Source organism: Nothobranchius furzeri, chromosome 7, assembly GCF_043380555.1.
Source record: "Nothobranchius furzeri strain GRZ-AD chromosome 7, NfurGRZ-RIMD1, whole genome shotgun sequence".
Classification (NCBI taxonomy): Eukaryota; Metazoa; Chordata; class Actinopteri; order Cyprinodontiformes; family Nothobranchiidae; genus Nothobranchius; species Nothobranchius furzeri.
The window spans coordinates 50,180,028-50,203,244 of NC_091747.1; the positions used below are offsets into that span (position 1 = coordinate 50,180,028).

Genomic DNA, 23,217 nt, shown 5'->3' on the forward strand with positions numbered 1-23,217 from the left:
AATGGAAAACAGGCCGGGTGGGATGTTACGCAACTCCAAATGTCGGATGAATGCAGCGTCTCCATCACTCATCAGGATGTTTGTCAGATATCTGGAAAAGCTGCTCTTTAATTGGTGTTTTGAGTCATTCTTGAGTCTATTTGGTTCCACAGCTGTGTCAAATCTGCATCTCAGGGAGCGATGAACGCATAAACAACTCATATTATTAATATCATATAATAAGAAAATGATGCTCCTCAGTTTGCTCTAAGGTTGGAGCTATAATGTGACTAAATGCTCTCCTAAGTTTCTAAGACCTCTATCTTTATAACAGGATTAGTGCGTCCCTCAAACATTTGCTCCATTGAATTCTGTACAAATCTGCCTCCTTGTGGAGGATTTAGGTTCTGCAAGAGATACGTTCCAATTACATGTTATTACTCGTGTAATATAGTCTAATCATGAGTCTATAAACAGATCAATCTTTTGAAAATAAAATCTGATTATCAGTAAATGAGTAAATAATCACAGAGGGATTTTATTATTTAACTTCTTGTCTCTTTGAAAATATATTATTGTTCGTTCAGTTTTAAACTTTAGATGGATCATTCAGGGGTCAGCAAGAGGAAATTACAACTTATTAGTAATTACAAACTTAAAAAGACACCAAAGTCAAAAGTAAATCTAATCATTACTTTATTAATGACAGACTTTTAACAGCATGTCATTAAAACATCATTCATTTCTGTTTTATGGAAGAATCTAAAATAAAAATAAAAACACAATCTTGTCTGACCGTTTCTGTCTTAAATAAGCCCATTCAGTAAACAATAATAATAATAATAAAAGATCTGATTTTTTTTGTCTGGGTGGATGTTTAGTTTCTTTTATTTCTGGATGTTTAGTTTCTTTCATTTCTGGATGTTTAGTTTCTTTTATTTCCACAGATGTCTGTTTTTGTTGTGTTAAAAAAATTAAAGGCTTGAGCAAACAGTGGACTAGCATTGCACCCATTACTGGGACAGGCAGGACTGGTTTCCAGTCCATTAGCCTTTTTCACAATGAGCTTATATACAACATACAAAATCCTTCTTTTCTTCTGGTCAGACAAAAGATGTCGGTACAAAAGTAAAAAATAATAAAAAACCAAACACTTTTGAGACTCATCATGATGTAAGACATGCTGCTTACCTTTTCTTCTGCTGATGAGATGAACGTCAGGATGACTCCTGCTCACAGTAAACGCAGATTAGTGGATTTATCTCTGTAGATTAATAAAGTGCAGCTGCTCCTACGTGTGTGTGTGTGTGTGTGCGTGTGTGTGTGTGTGAGAGAGAGAGAAAGGGCTCGGTCCATCTTTGTCCACGCCCTGATTCAAACACACCTGCAATTTCCTGATGTCATATTTGCAATAGAGCTTTTAACACACCCACCACCTGCCAGATATGGTGGTGATGAGGTTCTGGTCTCTGACTGGTCTGAATGATCAGAACCACCCAGGTCTTTTTGGTTCTGCTTTAATTCTTAGAAATCAAATAGAGCTGAGAATAATCTAGAAGAAAATGTTCAAAAGCTTTCATTCTCCACACAGAGCTGCTATTTCTAACTAGTTCTTTTGTTAAAATGAAAAATTCAAGTCATTTTATTGTTTTTTTGTGTCCAGAAACGACTCATTAAAATGAAAAAATAAGAATAAAAAAACCCTCATCTTTCTTTACAACCTGTTACATAACTAACCCAGTTTCACTATCAATCCCTAACCCTAACCCTGATCAAGGCTCTCTTACCTTTAACAGAGATGCTTCTTGCCTTGATTCAGGCCAAAAATCCATAATACATCTAAAATAATTTGCACATGTTGAACTTCAGTCTTGCTCGTATCTGGAGGCGGAAAAACCAGCAAACAGAACCTCTGTGGGCTGCAGCAATAAGCCGTGTAATGCCTAATCCTGCAGCTGCAGTAGAGAAGCTAAAAGTCCACATGGAGCTTGGTTGCACATTAACTATTTTATAATCGTGCAATTAATGCACCAAGAGATCACCTCACCCTGCAGACACCCGAGCTCAGCAGACATGGACTTAAAGTACAAACACTGATAGGGAAATGCTTTACTATGATCGCCATAAAGGTGCTTCGTTGGCAGGTAATAGCTTAGATCAGGAGTCTGCAACCTGCGGCTAATTAACCCCTTAAAAAGGATAAAAAAAACAAGTTCATGCAAAAATATAATGAAACAAGTTCAGGTTTAAGCACATTTTTGGTGTTTTTGTTGTTTTTACATAGTTTTCCTGTATGTACGCCCAGCAGGGCTCTGAGATCCTAAAATGATAAATGACCCGCACTTGTATAGAGCCTCTCAGAGTAAGGACTCCAAAGCGCTTTACACTACAGTGTATCATTCATCCATTCACACAAACATTCACACACTGAAGGTGATGAGCTACGATGTAGCCACAGCTGCCCTGGGGCGCACCGACAGAGGCGAGGAAGCAGTCAGCTGGTAGAACCTCGGGTCGGAACCAAACAGGGTGAAGCTGCTTTTAGCTGCTGCTCACAGATGGATCAGCTTCTTTATGACCTCAAATGGCCCCAACTCTGATAACTTAACCCTAACCTCCATCCATCCTGCTTGTCCATGCAGGGTCATGGGGGGGCTGGTGCCCATCTCTAGCAGTCAACGAGCAAACAGACAGGGTACATCCTGGATAGGTTGCCAGTACTAGTAACTTTTAAATCAAAATTAAATTTCATGGACTCACCAGCCCGGCTGCACTGTAACTGCTCACCCTTTAACTTTGTCTATTTTCTGATTCTTAAATCTGAAACTAATTTGTGGTTTTAACCCTTTGATGCATAATGGTCACTAAAGTGGACAGGCACTCAAACTTGTTATTTATTTATTTATTTTTTGCTGTTATGTACAGCTGTTGAAGACTTTATTGCATTTGAGCCCCTCCATTTGGACTTCAGTAAGTCAAGCCAACATATTTCATGTTCAGAATGAACGCTGTCCACTGAGGTGGACATGTAATATTTTATTTGTAAATTATTAAATGTTACAAAAAATATTTGTTGAAATTTGTTTCATTCACACCTAAAGATGAATGAAAAAAAATGTTTAAAAAAATCATGGTTGAAGATTTCATAATTCATGCATCAAAGGGTTACTTTGGTCTAAATGTGTGTATTTTAACTGTGCTGTGGCGTTGATTAATGTTCATGCTGGAGGTCATGCATGTTCTCGCTAATAGAAAGCCCTTTGAATTTCGTTGGTGCATGAAATGTGTGATACAGACAAAAATGCCTTGCCTTGCCATGAAAAATATTCATACATGCAAAGTTTTATGTTCTTTACTTTTAAACCTAATAGAAACAAGTTGGTGGTTTTTCAAAATTAACAACAAATCACTTTAACATAATTATGCAAGTGAAAAAAGTCAGAATAGTGACTTTTATTTTGAATTTGCACATTATTCTCAGGTTTCTGAAAAAATTTGGACTCTGATCCTTTTTGTAAATATAAAAAATTATAATTGGTCTTTTTTTCCAAAGGTCCTGTAACGCTTGTAGCTCTAAGAGGAAGAACGAATCTTTGGATTGTACAGTTTGTAGGTCCCTGGCTTAGACACTGTTCCTGTCATGGTTTAGGTGTGGTGAGGACTGCAGAGGAAGTTTAAAGTCTCTTTAATTCAAAGGTCAGGACAGGAGCGAGGAGGAACAGCAACAGATGAAACAAGCTGGGTGTAAATACACAAGGGTAGCTAAACAGGTGGTAGGGTAACAAAGGACAGGCGAGTTAACACTTAACAGGACAACAGGGGCTGGGGATGAGATCCTGAATGTTTCTGGGAGATCTGTATCTAAAACAAGCCAGTTAGACATGGTTTTGGTCATATTTTGGCTTCATAAAGTGACACAAATTGATACATATCTTTTTGTCTCAACAGCTCTATTTCTAGTCCTGACCCTTCATGTACTCATACAACTCCTCTATAACGATGTTGAGCTGGTCAGAGTAGGAGAAACAATTTAAATGAATATATTTATTCAAATATTATTTAGCAAATTTCAGTTAGTACAGAATTTTCAGGCTTTTAATAGAGAAAACATTTCAAGAAAATATCAAGAAGACAACTGAAACTGGGTCAGACGTGTATTTTTTTTTTTTGCTGGTAATTTTCAGTTTTGAGTGAACATAAAGAGACTCACCCATCTTGGCTCGTGACGGGGAAGGCTGTTGTTGATTTAGCGTCCAGGAAATGGTAGGGGAAGTCCCAACTAGCAGAAGTTAACTGTTAGCATTAGCAACTGGCAGAGCTCCTGATTCTTGGATGTGTAATTTGTGGAGATCAAACATCAGAGTACCACTTACAAGGCATTCAATCCAACTAGAGACCAAATGCAAATGTATTAAAAAAAACAAGAGTAAAATTGACCTTTAAGGTGGCAGTGTGTAGTTTCCTGGCACTAGGGGGCCGTACATACATACATTTCAAGGTAGTTTTACACCATATTGCCATTCATGGCTAAAACCATTAAGGTAAATGTTGTTACCTGTGGACCAGACAGCATGCAACCTCGGCACGAATCCTCAGATTTTGGTGGTCCTTCAATTCCACTGAGAGAATGTGATGATGATTGTAGATTTCTGGCGCTGAACTTTCCAGAACTGCTTGGGGTCCTGCGTCTGCTGATGACATCATCATACTACAAAATATATTGCATCTTTTTTTTATTTTGCTCTTTCACACGTTTTGGAAAGAGTTTAGAAGTTTTGTTGTTAAATTCGTGTTTCTAACTGGCTAAATGTTTTTGAAAGTGGTAACAATCGTAAAGTTGTAAATCCAGCCAATCATCTCGTACAACGGAGGGCAATCCTGGTCGTCGAGGGCCGCTAGCATGTTTTTGTTGTTTCTCTGCTTAAACACAGGCTTGAATCTACTGGTGATTAACAGGCTGTTGGAGAGCCCCCTGGTGAGCTGCTGAACAGGTGATACATCTGTGGCAAGGTGGAGAAACGAGGGCCCGGGCGAAATTCGATCCCCAGGCTCCCGGGTGAGAGTCATGTGCGCTAACCAGTCAGCTAAAGGGACATCCCCTTGGCCAAGAAGCCAGGGCGCATGATCAATCGAGATACAGTGACAGGACGCTCACACTGTCACACATCCAAGAATCAGGTGTCTTCGAGCAGGAAAACAACTAAAACATGCTGGATAGCGACCCTTGAGGACCAGGATTGCCCAACTCTGATCTAGTGTGACGTCATCAATAGGCACAGGACTCTGAGCGGGCCAATGGTGTCTAACATGGCATCCCCCAAAGACCCAAATTGATCCGTGCCCTATGCACTCGAGACCCGATTTTTATGGTTATTTGTTACAAAGCCACTAATACTGTTCAACAACTGCACATAATTATATTCATTTTCAACAACGTTTTGATGGATATTTCCAAAGATTAATGGTAAAAACCACACATAGTCACTTTAAACAACCTTTACAGCATTTTTAAATTTGATCATTCTGGTAGAAATAACTGTGGAAAGTTGTGCTCCCAGAGCTAGCTGATGCTGCCTTTTGAGCAAATAAATATGTTCATTATTAACTAAATATTTGTGTTGAGGCTTTTGTTATTGAGCTGAACCTTGTGGGCTACTGTAACTGATCCCTGGAGATGTTTGTGATAAAAACAGTATTTTTGACATGTTTGTTTGTCACTAAAAACAACCATTTTGACAAGAATGGAGGTGAAAATCAAAGTAATTAAAAATACTAGAGTAGTTATTACAGTACTTTAATAAAATTCAATACATCATGAGAACACACCAACAGTGTGCAAACTTGCAACTCAAACCATGTTATTACAGTACGAACAGCTCCCAACGTCACTTTCCTCATTGAATATACGCTAAACTAATGTTTTATTGTTATTTTTATCGTTATTATTAGTGGACTGTCATCACAAACATTGACTTTTTTTAATTTTCAGAAGTAAAATAAAGATGGGTTTGTTTGTTTCCAAGGATCATCAATTTACAGTCACTGTCAAAAGGATTAAATGACGTCATTTATCCACAGATTACATTGAATTGTATAAATCTTTGGTAAATTTAACAAATCAGTGCTATCAAACACATTAAAATCTCCCGGGTCTGATGTGCTAGTTTTATGAATTTCTAGAACCGACCTTGATTACACCGCAGTCGCTGAAAACTTTCCAATGTCAGTTTATAAGATGTACACAAAAACTAAATCAACGGTAAAGAAGGCACTTCAGTTTGTAAGAAATGCTAAATTAAAGTTATTGGAACCAGAAGAAAAGAAAAAACTAACAAAAATCAGAGAAAAAATAAATAAAACAAACGCCACCTGTTACAGAAACACAAAGAAATTGCTTTGTACGTTTTTGGTAACTAAAATACGTTTTTTTTTTGTTGATAGAATCTTGACAGAAGAGTAAAACTGCCTCTTTTAATTAGAAAAATTACTTCATGTACTTCTTCCTTTTAGAAACCTTCGTTATGTACATAACTTGTGCCAAAGTCCAGGGTCAGCTGATTGACCCTCAGAAAGGTGGCGCGATGGGCGCCTGCTACCTGTCCCTCAGGCTCTGTAAGGGACTGTACACGTCCTCCTCTTTACTGAGACCCTCAAGCAGCGGGATCAGGTCCAGCAGCTCCGTGTCTGTCATGTCGTCGAACCACGACTGCACAGGAACCTGCATGAATGAAAAAACAGGAATGAGCAGAGGCAGAAATTTCCATTTTTATGCATCACATGTGAGAAGCTAGTGTGAATAATTGATAAGGAGAATAGATCAAAGGCTGGAGGAGCTGCAGCAGCTCCACCAAGAAACTCCTCATCAGAGTAAGAGCAGGAGGAAGTTTCTGACTTAAACTTAACCCTTTACAGCCACATGCATCATATCTGCTCCATGTATCCCTACTCTGTCTCTTAAACATGATTAATACTTTTATACATGTATTTTAGTTTATTGTACTTAATTTTTAATTCTAATAGTATCATTTTGTTTTGTCTTCTGCCACCTTGTGGAAGATCTAAATGCTGCAGGAAATAACTGACTTTTATTACGGCTGTATTATTGCAGCCATCCTATATATGCGAATATAGTCTGGCCATGAACCATTGAAGCAGCGCACTCAATATGGTCTGTCTCTGCATGCAGTTGGACAGCGTTAGGACCAATTAGAGCAATGATTGATGCATTCTTTATGATGAAAAATACTGGACGGGGTAGTGCGCACCATAGAAAAAGAAGAATGGGGTTGTCATGGCGTCCAACAGCAACTTCAACCATATCTGTCATTTAAATTTAATGCTAAAGCCGTTTCAAACGAGCGTTCCTGAGTCGACATCCTCCTTGCTGTAGCTCTAGCATTAAGCCCGCCCAACAAATGTAGAGAGCTGTGATTGGCCAGACACAAAACTGTTCAGTCCAATGGTAGACCTGCTGAGGCAACAATGGAGCATGGCTAGAACAACCTGCAGAGCAAAATCTTTTATTGATTTATTTTTTTATTTTATTTTTTTACCGTGTCCTGTCTGACTGTGAAACAAACAGAATTGATGTCTGAATGCTGGTAACAAGCCTTACAGATTTACTCTCAGGTGGAGCATCAAAGCGTCTGCTTTTAATGTCACGCCTGATACTTAAAACTTTATTGTTGTTGTTTTTGAATGCTTTGTAATTCCGACCAGACACGGAGTCAGAGGTGAAAGAGAAAGGAAAAGACAAAAGGTGGGGAGATGGGGGGGGGGGGGGCAATGGCCCTAAATGTGTGTTTGCGTGGAATGTCTTCAGTGGACATGTATAAGGTGCAAATAAAATTGGGGGGCAGGTTGCCACAGGAATGCAGAAATGGAGTCCCTACCGGCACTCCCTGACTTGTCCACCCCCAAGGTCCCAAGTGCATGTTTGTGTGATGATGTGAGGGAGCAGGAGGAGAAAAATATGCGGGGATGGGGAGGAATGGCTGGTTGGGCTTAGCCCTCCAGGGAGCCAGCTCCCCCACTGGCCCCAATAGGCACCTCTTTTGTCAAATTGCCACCTAGGGCATGGAGACCCCAGCCCATCCTGCCAGGGCCCAAAGCAGCAGCATTGCAGAACCTCACAGAGCCCGAGGGCACCAACCCAGTCCCACCCCAGCAGAATATCTATGCCCATCCCTGCATTTGTACAACTTCCAGAATATATAAGGCATAGGGCATCCAGGTAAGGTTGGGTGCTCCCCCTCCCGGGCCTCCCCCTCCCCTGTGATGAGACAGCAGAAGAGCCAAGGTCTACCCGAGGCCCCCGAACCCGGGCCAGGCACTGCTGCATATGCCCGCCTCCTTCCCGGCAGCATACATGTCAGGACCCGACCCTCAAGGCCCCGCCCAGATCCCCACACCTGGCCGGCCACCCCCACACCCCAAGCCCCCAGGCCCCACCCAGACCCACCCTGGGGCAATGCAGCTGCCAGGCAGTGACCCGTGGCTGCCGCCAAGACCTCTAAGGGGCCCCACTCACAACCACCAGTAGTCCACCCCCGAGGCAACCCAAGCACCTCCAGAGGGGGGCACCTAAGATGGCGGATTGTTGCGCATGCGCAGTCCGGCACCCGGCGTTGTATTCCCTGTAGCAGAATCACGATTCTAAACACCGGAGCGTTTATTAGAACCGCCGCTAACGTTATCCAAAAGTACTCCATACCGGAAGGTTTAGCGGGTTTAAGGACGCAGAATTGCTACTTCGGAACGGCTTGACAGTTTCGCGGGACGCGTTCCCGAGCGTCTTACCGAGAGTGGCTAGTTAGCTCTTTGGCTAAGTAGCTTTTCATCTGTAGCGACCAGACTTAAATTTGTCCGATTAGCCAAGCAGGCATCTCGCTCCGCGGCTAAAACGGACTTTAAAAGCGTACGCAAACTGGATGCAGTAACACCTCCGGTAAATATAACCCGAATTACAGCGGTTACCTAGCAGGTGAAGCTACGGTAGTTGCTCACGAGTCTACCGGGAAAAATTGACGCTGATCAGGCGTCTTCTGGACGGAAATAAATTTCCGACGGAGTATTTTGTCTCCGATTACACAAATGGATGCACACAGTGTCACAAACACCGCGACAAACAATAAACAGACGGTTCCAACGTATTAAAACAGGAGAAATGTTTACCCTCAAATGTAGGCCCAAAATGGCCGTTAGCACACGTCAGCACTCAAGGTGTTTTGATGAAACAGTGCCTCCTGTCGGAGGGTGATGAATGTGCACCCCCCTTTTCTGAGAAGCTGAATGAGGAAAATGCTCGCTTTTTCCTCTCCCTGAACTCACACACTGGACAAAAATCCCAAAATATGTTTCAAAATCGGCACAAAGTGTAATAAACTGTGCAGATATCAGGCTTAGCTCGCCAAATGTAGTGAAATAGAGTGATGTAACGATCTAGAGTTGTATTTTAATATACTGTAAGTAGCTCACTTGTTATAATCAGAAGATGGGCTGTTTTTATCATCAGGGAGTTTAATTAAACACTCTGTATTGACTTTGAGACAAGAAAGGAGAGAGAGAGTTGGGATCGTTTAAGAATCTTTAATTTCTTAATTATAAATTCTTAACAATCTACCAGGACTAACTCTGTGATGGATGAAAATGGATTTGGATGTTGTGTTGGTGCGTGTGTGTGTGTGTGTGTGTGTGTGTGTGTGTGTGTGTGTGTTGTTCAGGATCTTTAGGCTGACGGAGCGTATCTGGTTGTTATGACTACGGACCACGAGGCTTCGGAAGCTGATGACATGAGCAGCTATTTTGCCGTGTACGTACCCTGTGGAGTCTCCCAGGTAGATCAGGAAATGCCAGGTCCTAGGACCTCGGATGTGTACTGGAGCTGGTTGAAGCAGCGGTCACAGCACGTCAAAGCCCGTCTCTAGGGTCGACCCCGGTACCATCGGCAGCGTCAGCTAGTGGTGCTCTTATTTTGAAGGGGCGTCGTCTTGATGGTAAACAACGGAAATCTCCAGTAGCTTCACAGTTCTCAGTTAAAGAAGAAAGCACATCTGGCCAGCTGTACTTCTCTTTTGATGACGGTGGAACCCCGTAGGACTTCCAACTGAACAGAACTGAAGTCAAAATGGAACTGCCCATAAAATGGCGTTGCCTTGTTTTTATATCTCTGATTTGTTTTAAGTTTCAGTAAACGGGATTGGACACTTTAATTCAACAAGCCAGATTCTCTTACGGCAGCCGAAAGCTCTGATTGGTTGGAACAATGTGTCATGCGTTTCTATGGAGATGAGGGTCAGTCTGTCTGTGCTGTAGTCCTGTTTTCATTAGACACATAAATCATGACATCTTTATTCCACAGATCATTCACTTGATTATTATTGATCAACATCTGTTTCGATTAGCTTTAATCACAAATTAAGTACTTTGATTATTGAAAAGCGTTCTTCTTCTCCTTCTGGCTCTTCTCCTGGAATGTAAACAGTCTGAGGAACACCCGACCTTGGCGTTTTCTACACGGGTGTTACTGTGTACAGGGGCAGCTGTGTGGAGCTGAAAATTATGAACTTCATAACGTTACACCTGTCAAGGAACTCATTGATCTCATTATCTGATGGGTTTATCTGTGGTGAGTACAACGTTTGGTAAAAGTCTCTGAAAGTGTTGTTTATTCTTTCAGGGTCATAAACTATATTCCCGGTTGAGTTTTATTGCTGCCACGGTTGGTCTAGATTTCAAGGCTAATTTTATGGTTTATATTCACCGAAAATGTTCAGTGATTTTTCCTTGTTTTGCTTACGTAAATAAATAAATCTTTAGAAAACAGAAAATTCCAACATCTTCCATAATCTCGTTTTTGACTTACCGCGTTCTCAGGGTGGAAGATGTAGGAGGCAGGTGAGTTGTCTATAATGATGACTTTCCGAAGCTCCCGGCCAAGTCGGCTGAGGTCTTTGACGTAGTTTCCTCTGTGGAAAACGCAGGATTCCCTGAAGAGCCGAGCGCGAAACACCCCCCACTGGTCCAGCAGGTCCGCCACGGGGTCAGCGTACTGAACCGAAACAAAAGTAAGCTAGTGAAGAGACAGAAGTCCGTGGTTGAGATGAGTGTGGAGGAATAGCCCACCTTGGCTAAACTGGCTGTGAAGAGGACACACTCAAACAACTCCCCCATCTTCTGGAGGAACTCATCTACATGGGGCCTCTTTAACACGTACACCTGGAAACAAGGTGCGGCAAAAAGGACATTTACAATTATTTGCTAAATATTTGACACTGTGAATCTAATCTTTCATGAGGTAAGGAAAAACATTCTGCCAATCCAAGGTTGAGCTGCAGAGAGAACCCCAGACATCCCCCACCAACTTACTTCAGCTCCTCCTAAGGTCAGAGGGGACAGACTTTTGGGTCAGACCAAAAGACCTAGGGTCTGAATGTACCCGGAAAACATCCAGATGTAGGCGGCCAGGGGGCGACTTAATCAGATGATCAAACCACCTCACAAGAGGAGAAGTCGGATTATTTCAGCTCTAGAATCTTATTCTTCCAGTTATGATCCAGATCTCAAGACCATTTTGGTTGGGTTGGAACATCTGCAGAATTCAACCACAACAGACTGAGGATAGAGCCCTAATCTTTAGTTCCACCCATATTTTAAATAAAACCGGTGCCTTGGCACAGTCTGACCCAACCTGATGAAGAACAACCATTGGTTGATGGTAGACCTAGAAGAACCATGCTGCAGCTGCCATCAGCTGCTGACTGAAACAATGAAATTGCTTCACAAGTTCGCTTATTCTCAAAGTTGGAGTAAGGACCCCACTGTGTGTCATAAGACATGGCATAGCATTCATGATTATTGGGGATATTTCAACGGTATTGGTTCACAGATTGTTGTCCTCAAAAGCTGCTGGCGTGCTAGCTGCTGCCCCCAAGTGCAAGTAATCGAGGACAGGCCAAAGCAGAGACAGAAAGCCTATCCTGGATTACTTGAACCAGGTCACAGCAACACATCTGCATCTTCTTCTTCAGCATTCATAAATTACTAACTTGTAGGAAACTAAGGCTGTGTGAAAAGAGTGGGGCTGCATCTTTCCAAGGTTGCATTTGAAGGCCAATTATGCTTCACAAAGGCTATCCCAACTCAAAGTCCTTCTTTTCCCCAAATTTAAAGGAGGGGTCTGGTGTTTCCATCCTAACCCAGGGTCCATCATGGTTGCTAGGCAACAGGACAAATGCCGAAGTAAATAAATCTGAGGACTAGACCACCCAAATTCACAGCCGCTCACTTCTTTGTAAAGACCTCCGGAGGAACATGCTTTGGAACACTGAAACAATCCATTTATCATTAGAATGACAGACGATAAATCACAAAGTAGTTTGAACATTTTTGACTTTGACACCCGCTAGCTGGGTGATAACAGGGTTAATAAATACAGGAGGAACTCAAACACAGCCAGGACTCCCATGAGAACCGTTGTAAATTAAAACAGACAGCACAAAGTTATTAAATCCACGCCTACATGTAGAAGTCCTCCATATCTGTGGTATTACCTGATGAACGGTGCCATCAATCTCCACCGGGACGATGAAGTCTGCATTGCTGATGGGCTGCAAGGGGAGCAGAAGATGGTTCAGATTGTGATGCTCAGAACAGCCCAGCCACACGCCCACTTCTGGTGCCAAAGAGGAAGCAAAAGTAAGAGATTCTTGCAAAGGCGCCTCAGGCAAGTGACGAAGACTCCAGAGCCCTCAGCATTAAATAAATACCAGAACTCTAGAGAGGAACCTGGGAGCCGAGGAATGTGACAGATGTGACACTGAACAGGAAGAGCACTGCCATTTTCTCTGTGTGACTTGTGTCAATTTTTTTTCCTTGTAGAAGTGGGAGAGCGAAGAGGAGAGGTGCAGAAGGAAGAGGAGAACAGATACCAGAGGGGTGTGGGTGGAAGATGAACAGAAGGCGTAAAGATAAGGATGAAAGCATTAGGTAGGAGGCACGCTCATTTTGGTACAGAAGAAAAATAGGTGACAGAAAAAACTGTTTTTGCTCTTTCGGAAACAAAAGAGAAAACTCAGAGCAGTGCTGTCGCTAACTTGGATCATTTCCTGTACAAAAAACAAAAACTAAGGGAGATTACTTGAAAGTATTTTAGATGTTTATTCAACTCTTAAGTAAATACGTAACACAACCAAATCTAAAACGTCTATTCAGTCAAATGTATGTTTCATGAAATAGTTTTGATACCAAATTTTTTATTAAAACTGGAAAAGTCTAAAAAGATTTGTAAAACCAGGGTCTCTGACCCTGGTCCTTATCCGGCTTTATCCACTTTTAGTTGCTTTCTGCCCCAACACTGATTCAGTGGTTGAGTCACCTGTTCAGTAGATCATCAAGCTCTGCAGAAGCTCGTTAATCACCAACTGATTAAAATCTGGTGTGTTGGAGCATAAAAAACCCTCTGAAACGTGCTCTTGAGGACTGGGGCTGAACAGCTCTGACTTATTGCCTCCAGCAGGGGGTACTGTTTGCTGTAACACTACATGGGCACGTTGACCTCCAACACATCAACTTTACACCCAGTCCAAAGTCTGTAGATATTAATCTGACAGATAATCTACTAAAGAATCTATGAAGTCACATTTCAGTGACGCTTTACATCGTTCGGATATATCTGAGCAGAAACCCTTAGAGGGATTATGTGCCACTCCCTGTTATGGATTATGTTTTTTTCAGAAGGCTGTTGATGTAGATTCACACTTTTTAATTTTACTTTTCAGAATTTTGTTAATGTGTCAATTTTTTTACAATTTGAGAAACTTTTTTCATTTCAAATAAAAATAACAGAATTTTCTGGCTTGTGAGGAATACTAAATTAACGATTCTGGCTCTTGTCTTAAAACGTTTGGACACCTCTGAGAATAAACATACACCAGCTGACCGGATGTATCAGAGACAATGAGACAGAAAACTGCAAATATTAGAAGTGGAGGGTGCTGAAACTGATCTGTGCATTCATACTTTAAATGATTAAACATAAAACACGTTCATGTCATTTTAAAGGTGCATGTAAGAATGGAGTAAGCATGACATCTTGTGGTCAAGTTTGGGTACTGCAGTCCATTTTTCTACACAAAAAGTGACTCTCTTACTCCCGTTTTGTGAGTTTGACGACTGTGTCTGTTACAGATCAGCGCCGTATCATATACAAGATTTATATCGTATCAAATTTCAATAAATCAAAATACATCACAATCAATATTTCATGTCCAATCACTAATAAAGTAATTATTGAACAATACGAATCTTTATTACTAAAAATCTAAATAAACACAAAGCAAAAATTGTTTATAATGAAGTAAAAGACTAAATCCTCTCTGTTGGTTTCACATATCTAACACACACACACCACCTCTAATCCCAGAATAAACCCAGGAATTATCCCTTCATCCATAACATGAAGGATAAAGCAAAGATATTTGTTATGTAATGCTTCTTTTTTAGTCAACACCCATCTGTGCATCATCTGTCTACCAGTTACTTGGTTGTTATTTTTTTACACCTTTATCTTCACCTATTGTCTGATTCCAGTATTATAAAAATAAACGACTTAATCGTCTGAATCACCTCTGAACAGGACAGCGAGGACAGGAAATCTTGCCAGGAGTCAGAATAGTAGTGAAACTTTTGTTTTTATGCCAGTCTGTTTCCCCCTTTAAGCTGATTTTTCTTTTTTGTCATTGCTTTCTATGAGTCTTTATTATTGTGTCACTAACATCTAAAAAGACGGGCCGAGTGTGTGTGGTGACCTTATGATTTGTTTTGACCGAAACTGTTATGGGAAGCCCAAGATCTTTGAGAATTTCATATCACAGCCGTTGAATGCAACAGTACACTCTGTGTGTGTGTGTGTGTGTGTGTGTGTGTGTGTGTGTGTGTGTGTGTGTGTGTGTGCGTGTGTGTGTGTGTGTGCATGCGTGTTTTTCTTTGATTTCAAATGAGTATATCTGTTTTTGGACTCAAGAAAAAGTTGATAAATCTTCACGTTGTTTCTAGACATTGTTTAATTCACCTGAATGAGTCTAAAACACACATCCTCTGTTCGAGATGTTTCTTTGCACATTTTCTCATTTCAGCTGCATTTTTTTCTCTTTCTCAGTTTCTGACAAAATCAGATCATAAACACTGACCAGAAGTAACCATTTTTATCTGTGAACTGTGAACAAACCTAAAAAAAAATGTTTTTCCACGTTCGGAAATAAGCGCGTTCTGGGCATCAAAATGTGTCTTTAAAATTCGCGGACTTCATGTGTTAAATCCATGGCACATAACAAAGGGAATTTGAAAATAACGTTTTTTTACCCGTTGACTTGCATTAATTTTTTTGTTCTTCCGGGGACCCATGGTCCGGAAGTAGATAGGCGTGATCTAGGCATCCCTATACAGGATGGTGTAGCAAAGTATAGCAAAGTATAGCATAGTGTAGCGACATGAATGGCCTCATTTGTTACCCAAAGGTCACACTTCCTCAGCTGGGTCAAGCTGTCCTGGCTGTACTTCTATCTACAGATTATCCATCACAGGAGACGCAAAGTCTGCTGTAAACCATCTTTAATCTGCCTTACCATATCTTGACTTCCTTTGCCTCCACAGCAAGGATTTTGTCATGTTCCGGAAGAATAATTTATAATAAACTCTTTCAATTGTTAAATCACCAAAGGTTCGTTATAAATGTATCTAATTACTGAAATGAATTTGTATTCTGTGGTTAATAATTATTTATGATAATCAGTAATGTTTAATCATGACAAGTGTATCATTTGCATTCTCACACATAATGTAGTCTCCATGTTAAATGGTAACCTTGCACTCACATAACCTTTTGTCACATGACAACCCAGAACTTTCTGTCTCTGAGAGGGCGTGTTCTGAGGTATGTTAAGTCCCACCCTCTAACATGTCAAAATCTAATTCATTAGAATAAGATTACCGGCCGTCTCCTAAAACCTAACTCCTCAGTTCAAGTTCAGTTCTTGAGCTCACCAAATTCTCTAACGTGGCAACGAGAGTCCAGAGGATCGAGTCGGCTGTTCGAAACCTCTACTAAAGCTTTTCTGTCACACCGATGGAATTGCTTCAACAGAAACGCCATCTGCAACAAGCTGACGCAAAACTCCTTCAGAGTTATTGATTTTTGAGACGCAACCAGTTTCATCAGTCGTGACCCGGAGACATCTCAGGACCGATTTGGTCGCACTACGGTTTTTCTGCCCACCTCGTGCTCAGAGGTCATCATCTCCTCCTGTCATCTTGGATCCAAAAGGGGGTCTCCTAACTGGGTGAGGTAGACACTTCCGACAGATTGCGTCTGAATGCCTTCTATTAAGAAATAATTTAGCGTAACTGCAAACCAAATTCTTTCACCCAGAACGTGTTTTCTCTCTCTAAGATAAAAACATTCTGAGACCTACATTCACACACCCAAACACACACACACTTCATGTTTAGTTTCATCCAGACACAGATTGCTTTAATACCAAGTTTTAATACCAAAGCTTTTATAAATTGTCATTTATGAATTGTCTTTTAAATTGTCATCTTTAAATTGTTAGTAATAAATTATTAACTTTTTAAACCTGACTCTTCTTTGAAATAAGACAGAGTGGTGTATATTGATCATCGAACGAGCAACGATCTCTTTAGATCTTCTGAATTAATAAATAAACTTTTGCTGTTAATTTAAATCTCTTAAATTAAATATTAATCTTTTGATTAAATATAGACCAAGCCAGTTGGTGTATGAACTTCTATCGATTAAATAAATATCCGTGGATATATATATATATATATATATATATGTATATATATATATATATATATATATGATATAAGTTTCATTGCCAATTCGTTTGATCTTTCTCAGGGTTTAACAAAGCTGAATAGCAACAGTGTTAAATTCCAGTTATGTAGATTAACAACGCTACAATAGCATAGTTTAGTATGGTATAATATGGTATGTGATATCATTAGTGGTGTCACATGCCTCCCCCACCACCTTCACCACTGTGAATAGTACAGTACCCGCTGACCACCCCTCTCCCTCCATTGCCATCTCAGTGAAAGAAGAGGATGTGCTCAGGGTTTTCCGTAAGCAAAACCCACGGAAATCCCCGGGCCCGGACGGTGTCTCCCCCGCAACCCTGAGACACTGCGCAGAGGTACTGTCTCCAATCTTCACGGACATCTTTACCATCTCCTTGGAGACCTGCCATGTTCCAGCCTGCTTTAAGCTGTCCACCATTGTTCCTGTGCCTAAGAAACCCCGTATCACTGGACTGAATGATTACAGGCCTGTGGTGCTGACGTCTGTAGTCATGAAGTCTTTTGAGTGCCTGGTCCTCCCTCATCTCAAGTCCTTCACCTCCCCCTTCCTGGACCCTCTGCAGTTCGCATACAGAGCTAATAGTTCTGTAGACGACGCCATCAACCTGGCCCTCCACTTCATCCTGCAGCACCTGGACTCCCCGGGAACCTACGCTAGGATCCTGTTTGTGGACTTCAGCTCTGCGTTCAATACCATCCTCCCTGCTCTGCTCCAGGACAAGCTCTCCATGCTTAACGTACCCAATTCCACCTGCAGGTGGATCACTGACTTCCTGACGAACCGAAGGCAGTGCGTGCGGCTGGGGAAGAATGTCTCCACCATTCAGACAATTAGCACAGGATCCCCACAGGGCTGTGTACTGTCTCCTCTGCTCTTCTCCCTGTACACAAACTGCTGCACCTCGAGCCATGACTCTGTTAAACTGATCAAGTTTGCGGACGACACCACCCTCGTTGGGCTCATCTCTGACGGTGATGAGTCCGCCTACAGGAGGGAGGTGGAACGGCTGGCGTACTGGTGCAGCAGCAACAATCTGGAGCTCAATGCTCAGAAGACAGTGGAGATGATTGTGGACTTCAGGAAAGTCACAGCCCCATCTCTCCCCCTCGTCCTGACGGACACCCCCGTCACCACTGTGGACTCCTTCCACTTACTCTGAACCACCATCACACGTGACCTTAGGTGGGAGCCATCCATCAGCTCCCTGATCAAAAAGGCCCAGCAGAGGATGTACTTTCTGCGGCAGTTGAAAAAGGCCAAGCTGCCGGCCCAGATGATGGTGCAGTTTTACACGGCCATCACTGAGTCCATCCTCACCTCCTCCATCACTGTGTGGTACGCTGGAGCCACAGTGAGGGACAAACATAGACTGCAGCGCATTGTGCGCTCCGCTGAGAAGGTGATTGGTTGCAGCCTTCCATCTCTCCAGGACCTGTACGTCTCCAGAACTCGGGGGCGTGCAGGTCGGATTGCAGCTGACCCTTCTCACCCGGGACACAGACTTTTTGAGCCGCTTCCCTCGGGCAGGAGGTTACGGTCCATCCAGACCAGAACCTCTCGCCATAAGAACAGCTTCTTTCCATCTGCCGTTAGACTTGTGAACAGCTTATAAACACACAACCATGTTCGTCTGCTGTACTTGACATAACGTCACGTTACCGGCCATATTACCATTACCTGCCTTTTTTATAGCTGAATGTTTTATGCTAGTTTTATTATATTGTATTCTACTCATTCTATTTCTGAAATTTGTTATTCATGTTATATGTAGCACATTAGTACCGAAACAAGTTCCTAGTTTGTGAACTGCTTGTTCACTGACAATGGCAATAAACCTTTTCTGATTCTGATTCTGATTCTGATTAGCATAGTATAGTATGGTATGGTATGGTGTAGCATAGCTTAGTATTTTTGTATAAACTTGGCTATGCTATGACTGTCTGTTAGCTCATCAGTCCTGGTGAACATGAACAATTTCTGTAAGCGACAAGGAAATCTACAGTGAGTATGATGGTATTTTTTTGTAAATGTTACACAGAAACACACCAAATGGCCAAAAATGAAAACAGATACAAAACACACATAAAAACACCCAACCTGTCCTCTGAATTCAATCTCAAATTTTAATAACCCACAAAAACTATGGTTAATAAAAATGGATTTAGAACAAGAATGATCATTAAGTGTGTCCAATTTAATGAGTTAAGGGGTTTCCGTACCTTAAAGGAGCTGTGTACCAGGGTTTCATCCAGGTCAATCACCACACAGTTCTTGTTGTAGTCTGATATATTGACCTCAGGCAGGAGGAACTTGGCAGGAGGCTACAGACAACACACACACACACACACACACACACACACACACACACACACACACACACACACACACACACACACACACACACACACACACACACACACACACATTTTACAGATTTAATAAACTCACATAGGATGATGTCATGTTATAATTTACAAATTTATTTAGCAACCTTTCCTTCCTCTAACGTCACATTTCACCTTTAAAACCTTTCAAGTGGAGTTTAACTGCCCCCAGAAGGAGTTTTCTTAAATGCTCTCATTCAAGAAGCTGAACAGGCTCTTTGAAGTCAAACACCAATTTGCCTTCAATTCAGTAATTTAGTTGTTTTTTTGCTTGTACAGGTATTTTTTTCAAAAATGCAAATACAAATTGATTCCAGCTTTTTCTCTTTACGTTAATAGAAACTAGATTTGTAAATTATATCAATTTTTGTGCAAAAAACCAGCATGTTCAGCTGTTAAAATATATGCTAAATGATCTCCATATGTGTATACTTCTGATAGAAATTAGATAAAAGTGATAAAGGTATAGTAGTCAAATTACTTTTACAAATCAAAAGCATTTTATCTGTCCCTTTAGATCATATTGATCTTCAAAAATCTGTTATTTGGCTAAAATTACCACATCTAAAAGCCAATTTTGTTTATTTTTCATCTTACTGAGCACTTGCTGATATTTTATTATACCAAATATGCTTAATAGATGTTTTATTGGCTTTATTATTTCTGAGACTGTTTTTCCTTCAAGGTTGGGAGGAAGGGAGAAATGCTCATGACCTTTATCAAACAGGTTTGTAAACACGGGCCACATGGTCCAACCATGGAGGGTCTTACACACACACACACACACACACACACACACACACACACACACACACACACACATGCACGTGTGTGTACAGGGGTGAGGGTCGGGGATCCTGACATTCCCATGAGTGAGCTGCTGCTCATGACGACCGGCATTTCCTACATGTCTCTATGTTTACGTGTGCTTTTCCGAGCTGCGCCATATTTATCACGTCTGATCACCAACCTGCACACTGATGTGTTGCAGAAAGAATTCCCCTTTGAGCAAGGTCAGTGCATAACACCCTGACAGCTTGAGATGGATGTGATTTACTCAGACCAGATGAGTGGCTCAGGTAAAGAGAGACACACTACTAGGACCTTGATGTTTGAACCAGTTAAAACGAGCTTTTACCGACAGCTTCAGACAGGGGGCGCTCTTCTAAATTGGTGACTGTCCAAATTCAGGGGCTGCATCTTTCAAAGCTCCTACAAATGCATCCTTCCTTACCCAGCATTTAAAGGACAGGTCTGGTGTGTCCCTCATGGGCTGCCTTATCCCAGGATTTATTGCAGGTCAAACAGAGATTTTTTTTTATTGTAATAATGGTGGACGAAGCAGAAAACGTATCCAGTTTCAGCTATAAGTTCTTTCAAATATTGTGCAAATTTGTTTTAAAAGTAAATAAGAAAATATTTTATGGTAGTTTTAGTTGTGCTTGGAAAACGTAGAAAACTTTCTGTATTTGGGACATGAAATTTGCTGCTAAACTTTGAAGTCCCCTAATTAAGGGTTGGGGGTGGAAAGGTCTGGTGGGCCAGATGTGGCCCGCGGGCCTTAAGTTGAGGTTCGCTAATATAGAGGTACAGAGAAATAGTTTGTTTTTCATATTTTTAAAATTTGAATGATTTTATGTTTCATAAATAACATATTAAAAAGCAGTAAACAGATTTTTTTACATTTCTCATATTTTTTCTGAATATTTCTTGATACATGTGATAATTTACTACATTTTTAATTCCTGTTTGCTCCGACGTTTAAAATGACAGACAGGAAATAATAACACATAATTACTGTCAGAGGTGCAATATTTGTAATGAATTCTGTGTCATTTTACGTGTGCAGCACAGTTTTAACTCTGTGATATACTTATTGGCATCTCAGTCATTTTGAAACAAAACCAAACAAACTAACAGTATCTTATTTTCTCTGGTGGTGATTCAGATGCTATTCTGTAATAACTGGTGACACAGACGTGACCTGCACAGTCGAGCTGGAGTTATTTATGTCGTCGCTCTGAAATCTCCGCTTCCATCTTCCAGACAACACGAAGAGCAGACCTCGTCTCCGAATGACTTTCCTGCTCTTAAAGGATGGCGTCTGCTGTGTGGTGGAGTTTAGAGCTTGGCTGCAATGTGGGATGCTGTGAGTGTGAATATTCTAAATTACAGTAAACCACAGGCAGCCAATTGAAGTCCAAAATAGCTAAATGAAGTGCAGCTTCAGCACAGACACAGCAGAGAAAGATATGATAAATATATGACCCTGTCTACACCAGTGGGGATAGCATTTGAATGGAGTTTTATATTTTTCCTTAGTTCATAAACATTTCCCCATCCGTGCTACACCAGTAGGGTAAATGTACAAAAATACAGAGAACTAGCATTCCTATATAGGCCAAAAATTCCAATAATACATACAAAGCCACACTTTGAGACCCCAGCCTCATGCTCTTTAGCTCCCATAGGCCCAACTATCAGAGCCTCCGGGTAATTTTGCCAGACTTTTGCGGCATATGCAATGCGCCATTTCACCGGGCCATTTCAGGGACAAACTGAGTACCTGAAATGGGATAGGTACTCAAAAAGGCCTGGTCGAGTTGCTGCGCGGGACTTGTGGTTAACTTGTGCCGATTGGTTGGAAATGAGGAAATCAGAAAAGGTTGTCAAACAATCGGCATTTTAGAAATGGGAAGAGATTGTGGGTGAAAAATGGTACTTCTTCTGCTGATTGAATGCCATATTTTACATCGCACTGCAGTTCTCTCGATTCCCTGAAAAGAATAAAGCCACCCCTGACCACCCCTTGGGTTAGGTTCAGTAGATATAACTCAATGAATTCCCCCTGAGTCAGTCCAATGACCGAAACAGTTTCATTAGGGAATCACTGGCAGTGCACGGGCCGCCGCATGTCACTCAGAAGCCCCCTTCCATTGTTGGTCCCTCCAGATAGATAGATAGATAGATAGATAGATAGATAGATAGATAGATAGATAGATAGATAGATAGATAGATAGATAGAGAGATAGAGAGATAGAGAGAGAGAGAGAGAGAGAGAGAGAGAGAGAGAGAGAGAGAGAGAGAGAGAGAGAGAGAGAGAGAGAGTGTATAGAGACCAGGTAGCAGAGGTGGCACCGTGTTATTACGTTTAACCACAACTGAGCCGGACTAGGCTTAACCTGGCTCCCCCTATACCCTCTCCCGATTAAAGGAGAAGGAACGGGAGAGTGAAAAGAAGTGTAAAGGAGATTGAAATGTTTTGTAGTTTTGTCTATGATTCAAGTTGAAGATTATTTTGTTTTATAGTGTCCTTAGGGTTAGGTTGGGGGCGGAGTCAATGTCCTTAAGGTTACCCCCAAATTCCACTACCTCCGCTCCGCTCCGAGACGAACGCCGGAGCAAAATCGGTCCCGTTCTAGTCAATCAGAGCAGTTCCACTACTGCGGCTATGCTCCGGCAGTGCGGCGCCGTGCGCCGCCCTCTGTTCCGGCAAAAATAGAATCGATCCTATTTTCGCCGGACGCCGGAGCACCTCCGCAGTAAATGGACAGAAATCACAACCACCCAACAGGAAAAGGAACAAGCACAACTTCCGTTTTTCACAATAAATCGATAAACAAAAGGCGTTTTTTGTTTCATATGCACAGGTTTAACAACTATCAATGGCGGCTGAAGTTTAAATGCACAAAAGTAAGCTATAAATACAGTTTCTACTATCAAAGTAGTCACCCTTTGTTGATCCAAACACTGCTGATCTCTCAACACAAATGATGGGCAGATTAAACAGCTCATGCCGATGCTTCTCCCACACAACGGGTGTTTGGATCTAACTTCCGCGTTTACTGCTCGGACTGTATTGCAAGATCTCGAAAATCCTGCGCATGCTTGTTTGCCCCCCTTAGGTCTCCGCACCGGAGCAGAGTCGTTGTAGAGCGGGTACCAGTAAAAATTGAGTTCGGAAGCGAGCGG

General features: G+C 41.6%; 1 protein-coding gene across 1 annotated transcript in view; it reads right to left on the minus strand.

Moving 5' to 3' along the window:
- Nucleotides 1-6,127: 6,127 nt before the first annotated feature.
- The window catches only part of ctdspla (CTD (carboxy-terminal domain, RNA polymerase II, polypeptide A) small phosphatase-like a), a 42,618-nt gene continuing 25,528 nt past the window's right edge, over nt 6,128-23,217 (minus strand). Inside the window, exons 3-7 of the mRNA XM_054751206.2 lie at nt 19,081-19,182; nt 12,531-12,587; nt 11,104-11,196; nt 10,844-11,029; nt 6,128-6,697 (exon numbers count right to left, since the gene is read on the minus strand). Of these exons, the coding sequence (XP_054607181.1) occupies nt 6,572-6,697; nt 10,844-11,029; nt 11,104-11,196; nt 12,531-12,587; nt 19,081-19,182 (564 nt within the window). The 3' untranslated portion in view covers nt 6,128-6,571. The remainder of the gene's footprint in view (nt 6,698-10,843; nt 11,030-11,103; nt 11,197-12,530; nt 12,588-19,080; nt 19,183-23,217) is intronic.